The 7096-nt window shown below is 38.9% G+C and overlaps 1 protein-coding gene across 2 annotated transcripts in view; it reads left to right on the forward strand.

The window, feature by feature from the left end:
- LOC147898252 (ARM repeat superfamily protein) overlaps nt 1–2126 on the forward strand; it is a 124559-nt gene extending 122433 nt beyond the window's left edge. For both annotated transcript variants that reach the window (XM_087379320.1, XM_087379322.1), the window contains 3 exons: nt 788–984; nt 1142–1336; nt 1482–2126. In XM_087379320.1, the coding sequence (XP_087235446.1) occupies nt 788–984; nt 1142–1336; nt 1482–2126 (1037 nt within the window). The remainder of the gene's footprint in view (nt 1–787; nt 985–1141; nt 1337–1481) is intronic.
- Nucleotides 2127–7096: the final 4970 nt, after the last annotated feature.

Consider the following 7096-nt stretch of genomic DNA (forward strand, 5'->3'; position numbering starts at 1 on the left):
TGCAGTGTAGCCAGTGATTGGTTTGCTCTAATTCCAGTAATTTATCCTATGTGCGCATTTGGTATTCTACCTGTGTGTAAAGGGCACTGTAGTCTAATAGACTTCTGTTTTCTTTCATGGTATCAAAACCATCTCACTAAATCTGTGAAGACCTCCCAAAGGGCAGTAATGTAGCTGAAGGTGCACACACCTGAGCAAGGTGATTAGGTACATTGAGGATTGTTTCTAATATTTAGGTAGAGAGAGCCTCTGCAAAAACTGCAAACCAAAGTTTCTGAGCTATAGCGCAAACCCTGTGCAAGAGAGGTTGAAAGTAACAGGCATGTCAAGTAAGCATCTCCAAGAGAGCTATGATTTGCTGAGCATCTGAACCAGCATATGTTTCAGGTTTCAAATTTCAGATCACAAATCTTGGGCCTCTCTGCAAGGAAGGACATGATGAGCAAGTACTGAATCAGACCCTCATTCCCAACCTCGCAAACAGGCTAGAAGTGCCTGGGGAGGAGCCTGAATATGCCAAAGGGAAACCAGGAAACTCCTATGCCAAGTGGTTCTATTTTTGTTCCATTCTCTAAGAAGTATCTTTAACGTGAAGCTGTAAAAGGATCCTTTTCCAGGAGTCTGGAAAACTGCACATTTTAAGTAGCAAAGGGTCTCTCTCAATGGTAGAATCCTGTGTTTATAGCATCCCATTGCCCATGAGTTTGATATTTCTTTAGCAGATAATGACAGTGAGCATTTTGGAATCCTATTTCTTGTAAATGATTTTTAACCTATTGAACTGCAGACCACATGGAGAGTGGAGAACAAGATGATGATACTGATTGTATATCTGTATGCAATGAGATGATCTTGAACTTGAAAGAGAGCCAAAGGTGTCGCCAATCTGTAGAAGAGATTACCATGCTGTCGCTTAATGCTTGTGCTCCTTTACTGGCCTCAAAAGACCAACGTATATGCCTTTTAGCTCTTGATGTAGTTGAGGTTGGTAAACATAGCTCTACTCGATCCAGACATTGAAAGATTTACTCGCTGATATTGTTGTAATCTTCATGTTTGATATTTATTTTTACCTTGAATGTATGTGAGGTGTTGCATGCTTATAGGTTTTGAAGGATTCTTGATTAATAATTCTTTGCAGGTGGGTATGGATGCTCTTTCTTGCATGGATAAAATTGCAAAACACGAAAAAGAACAAAGAGATGTGGCAATGAGGCTAGTCACTCGGACTGACGAAACATCCAGCTTTGATGGGACAGAGGCCCCAAAGCTACTTCCAACAATGCACCGAGTGTGGCCACATTTGGTAGCATGCCTGAAATGTACCATTACACCGGTTGGTATTTTGGAGTTGAATTATAAGCAGTTAATCCATGAGGAAATATGCATACCGAAGTCATTGTTGTATTCTATTGTGGCCTTATTATGTGTGAAATAGCTTGGAGGGGTAACATGTTCAATGCAAATTGACCTGGTCTCAGGTGCTGCTTCAATCTTTGAGAGTAATTGCCAGTGTAGTTGACAGCTGTGGAGGAGAATTTTTCTCTCGACGCTTCCAGAAGGATGCTGCACCAAAAATGCTTACTTTGCTATGCCAAGGTTCAGCATTGAAATTACAATCAGAGGGCGGGCAGCAAGTCCTAAAAAAGCAAAAAAGTATCTCTTCTCTTCCAGGGGAAGAAATTCATGTACAGAAAGAGCTTTCTCCTGCTTCTATGCTGAAAGTGCAAAACGCAGTGCTCAGGTGTATCACTGACATCGCAAGAAACACGAAAAGTGCTCCAGCTTTGATGGGCTCTTTAGACCCACTTGCTGCAGTGGCAGTGGGGTTAGCTTGTGGGGTTCCTGCATTGCAAGATCCTGCAAATGAAGCTTTGATTGCTCTTAGCAATATTGATGCTGATCTAATTTGGTTACTGATTGCTGATATAGCCTATGGGAATATCTTGCAACCAAGAAATGAAATTTCTCCAGGACTAATATTTCCTGAGGTATCTCAGCTCCTCCCTCCTTGTGCATCTTCTAAGGAGGCCTTGTGGGTACAGCTGATTGGAAAAGACTGCAGCCTGAATATTGACTTCTCTAAAGCTTGGACAACACTTTCCAGGATTGAATCGTATAAATAATGCTCATTAGAATAAAGAAGAGTTATATTTGTCTCATAATTTCTGCTGCTGCTGAATGTTACAATATTTGAAGCTGTGCCTATGGGTTTGGGCATGATCATTTCTGCATGTGCATGCATTCATTCGTGGTGTTGAGAGACCTGCAAGGGATGTATTAATAACATTAGCACACACGCGTTACTCAACTAATGCATGCTATAAAAAAGACACCAGAAAAATAAGACAATTCACCTTAGAATGTTGGATTATCTAGATGCATGATGGTTTTACATTTTAATTTAAAACATCTATATTCAAACTTCAAATGAGGACATATTTGCTAGAAATGGTTGGTTTTCGGATCTTCAAATAAGGGATTCCACTTATTATATATCTAGATGAGTCTAGGAACATGCCCAGACTCATCCTCTTAAAAACAACATAGTGCAGTTTCAATCTCATGATAGTTAGTCATAAGGTTGAAAACCATAAACTCCATCACGCATAGCAGGGACTAGCTACTATGACATCCCCTCTGACATCATCAGCGCCCAATATATGCTCTCACACATACAAATCCACACTCCTAAGCATCCATTTATATAAAAGTTTGCACTGAGTGTCTGTCGGCACTCTGGGGGCGAATGGTAGACTCAGCCTTGATGAAGGCTAGCACTAAAGAAGAAGGCTAATCAAAAGGTAGTACAAAATCTCTTCATTCAAGCTACAACTACTTGTGAAGAGTAAATGATTTCAGTTTAGTCTCTCCTAGACGAGCATCTAAATCTAGGTGATAGGGTAACACTTATTCTCATTCTTATTGGGATTTAGACGATGTTGTTATAGCATAACTTGATCTTATTAAAGATTGTTGTACTTGCCAATGTACAAATAGTAATCGCGAAATGGTAAAAGTGTTTGAATCAGATCTAGAAAGCCCTTGTAAAACACGCAAGGCTACGAGATGAACTTTGGTGGTAGCTTTTCTTATTTTACACTCGATCCATTGGATTCTTTAAGTAAAATAAATATTCCCTAGATATGACATCAGAAGGGTAAAGCTTTTTGTGGAATTAATCAATGGTTGGGATTTAAAAAACACAAATAGATCTAGTGACTATTAGATTCAAGGAGAACCCAAGTTACCAACTCTTGGTTAAAAGTTATATCCAAAAGACAAGGTGGAAAGTCTGTGAAGAATGACTATATAGAGAGAGTGAAAATTAAAAGATGAATTTTGAAGTCAAAAGTATCACATGACAATTTAATCTTTGCAAAATTGCTTTCGAGTGAAACATCTATTGCTAGTACTTAAATTTGTTTGCAAGGATTTTGCCATGCAAATAAGGGGAGAAACATAGAGCATTAGTTGTGTATGTACATGTGCACAATCATGTAAACGCACATGCATGTATGTTTGTTGCGTGTGTATGTGCATGCAAGCATTAGCATTCCATTAACCCATGAGGGAATAAAGTCTTGTCAGACTTTGAAAACCTACACAATAAGGACATGGAGGAGAAAGACTAATAGCACGTGCAATTGAAATAGCTAGTTCAAATAGAAACTAGCATACTCAGAGAACTGGGTCTGGCCCTCATATCATAGGGGCGGAAATAAGTAGAAACATGTTTTGGACCAAGGAAAGTCATTTAATATATAATAACATAACTATGTCGTAGAAGTACAAGCGTAACAAGTAAGAGAAGAAAAAGGCAAGTCTAGAGCACAAGGGTTGATTATATGCTAAAATCCTAAGGCCTCAAAAGAGATGATGCTAAAAGAAAAGCGAGGAAGGGCGGAGAAGAAGGTAGTAGAAGATGAAGAGTAAGGTAAGCGGTTGAATATGAGGACACACAACACTATCGAGCATGTAATTGCCTACAACCCAAATACTTTAAGGTAAGTGATCGAATACCACGACACTACCAAATAGTTTGTCGCATGCAATTGCTTAGATCTTGAACCTCATAGAAATTTGGTGAAAAAGCTTGTGTTCACAAGGTGCAAGTGAAAAGGAGCTGATCCAATGTTGAATCTAGATGAGGAGAAACTCATAACTGAGTGACTTTACATGCATATGCATGTTGTCCAACCATTTATCTTGCATGACGTGAAGATGATAGTGGCAAAGATCTTTGAGCTTTGACACATATTGTTTGTGTACACGATTCTGGGTTGTAGGTGTTGGAGAGGATTTCAAAAAGAAAGATCAACTTTGTTTTAGGGGTTGCTCAAGGGATGGATTGTGATCGGGCCATGAACATGAATGTCAATTTAGTGTCCACAAGCTAGACAATCTATACGACAAGCAAAACTATGAACTCTCCCACATATGAAACTGTGATGAGACCAGCTACTAGGTACATCTTTACAGACAATTACAAAGGTAGAAATTACTTGAAGGAATCCCGAAGGAATGTGAGCCCCAAAGTTGCATGAATCGAAGGCATAGATGATGGCTTGTCTCTTCCACTTTTGGTTATGACATTTCTAGAATTTGGTTGGAGGGTTCAACCTAAGCGATTGCTCTTGGATGGGTGTTAAAAGGGAGAGGGATATTTTGGTACATGCAATGGATCCCATGGCATGGGATGCTTTAGGGTGGGTGGACTCATTTATCCTTTGTTGCATCAAAAAGGAAAGCCATATAATTAAGGTTCCTCATCTCTTTCACGCACGATGGGGTGCAACAACTCATGGTTGCATCGACTTCTCAAAAGCAATTGGATGAATGACTAAGGAAAGAAAATGCCATTGTTGCTAGTTTTGCATAGGGGGCCCAGGATAGCCAAAGTGATGCTCATATACAACTAACCAATAACCAATGACCATCAAGGACATCATGCCACTTGGAAAAAAAAAGCTTCACAAGAAGGACATCATTACACTAGAGGGTAAAGAGACTAATCTCCATCCTAATAGGGGTAATACAACGTTAGTATACAAGGATTCCATTGAACAAAATCACATTTTTACGCCTCCACATTACTTATTTAGACAAGAGGATGGGGAGATGAGCATCGAAGATATGATAGCACAAATTGACCACATCCATTATGGTTAATTGCATCATAATTAGGGGAGTGATAACACTTGTACATAGGGCCTGAGGTCATTTTCTAGTGGAGATGTAGGCTCAAGCACGGAAAACAGGTCTTGCAATTAGCTTAGGTGAGGAAGAATTGTTGTTCATGATGTTTGACGGACGTTTTTACCTCCTTGAAGAGCTTTAAGGATAAGGAGTTGCAAGGTTCAAGAAAAGCTTTCAAGGTTTTAAAAGGGGATAGGGTTGAGGTGCAACTTGACTCTTTCATGGATCAAAGGGGGTAAGGCTTGAGAAGTCTAATCTAGGAATCAAGCATTGAAAGGATATATTGGGAGTCCAAAAGAAGGATTCTGAAAGTAGAATGAGGGTGTTGAGAGGTATAGTGCCATGTGCACATAATTAGAGGAAAAGGTATGAGCTAAGGTATGGTGTTTGCATGAATTAAATTAGCCACCCAAGGATGTGAACTACATGAGAAGATGATGTGGAGCAAGAGCAAGAGCTACCACTAGATGATATGCGGATCAGTACCACATGGATTGATTATTCTAAAAAGGCTCTCTATATAAGAATCCCCTCTTGTATTGTTGATAAGGATATATATTAGACTACATTGAATTGAGTGTTCCTATCTCTCTCATGGAGTTTCTTTGTGTGCTTTATCCCCTTAGCTTGTATGCTCATCATTGTTGCACTAGGAGAGCTCAATCCCCATTTTCTTCACATGGTATTAGTGCTTAGGTCTAGCTCTCCTAGATAATTTTAGATGTGGTTCATAGTGCTTTGAAAGAGGATCTATTGGTGTTCTACTTTGCAATTGAGATAGAAATTTTGGAGAGAGTTTCCTTGTCGAGATAGGTCTTGTTCATGAGATTCTTGTGAGAGTTCACCAAGATATTCGTTATTTCTTTCATTCGTTTGAGAAGTCTCACTTGAGAGAGGTCTCCTATATCCTAACTCTAAGAGAGGTAGATAGATATAGGGGAAAGACTTCTAATTCTTGTCAAGAAAGAGTGAATAGATGATCCTACAATCAAAGAAGTACTTCTACTTCTAGGCAACCAAGCCTCCTACATCAAGGTAGCTTCAACCCAAAATGTAGACAACCATATGCAAAGCTAAATGGGGATGAGATGACTAGCTTCTCATGTTGACAGCTGTTGACTGTCCTTATGACTTAACATCTATCGATTATATAGGAAGGGGAAGGAAAAGACACAAAACATTGGATGATGGTTGAGCTCACTGCTTCATTGAATTTGACAATAAATGAAATATTATTTCACAAAATGATTGCAATAAAAATAGTATAGACTCCCCATTGCTAAATAGAAAAGGCATGAAATGTTGGACGATGGTTGAAGGCACTTTTGTGCTGATGCTAATAAACAAATGTAAACTTACTTTGGAATGTCACTACATTCAGAAAGTGCCACACAAAGCTACAAGCATGTGAGAAATTTTGGTCACAACAATAAAGTGGTGATCTACAAAAGCATATAGCACCAATATCACTACCTCCTCAACATCAAGCTCGTCATATATAGATTGAAACCCCTTTTTTTCTTTTTTATTATTTTTGGCATTTCAAGTCATCCATGGAGGCTTCTTTTCCAAAGTGGGATCTAAACATTGATTCCATGGATCTTCCATCACTTCCTTTAGATATGGATACAAGTAGTGATTGGTGTCAATTGGCTTTTTCCCAATGTGATTTTTTTAACACAGTCTTGTAGATTAGAAGCCAGATTTGTTCTTTCCAAGACTAGCCACAACACATCAATTAAGTAGTTTTCATTCACACCTCCATCCTCCCTCAATTCCCATTCTTCAAAAAGTATTAAAAAAAAATTCCTTGGTTTTTCATGCAATCCTTCTATGGGGAATCTTCTGCTAGTAACATGTTCAGACAATAGAGTAGGATGGAAAAATCTCTAGAATC

The sequence above is a fragment of the Dipteris shenzhenensis genome, chromosome 9 (genome assembly GCF_047967505.1).
Source record: "Dipteris shenzhenensis isolate YYH24624 ecotype China chromosome 9, Dip_SZ_1.0, whole genome shotgun sequence".
In the NCBI taxonomy this organism is placed as follows: Eukaryota; Viridiplantae; Streptophyta; class Polypodiopsida; order Gleicheniales; family Dipteridaceae; genus Dipteris; species Dipteris shenzhenensis.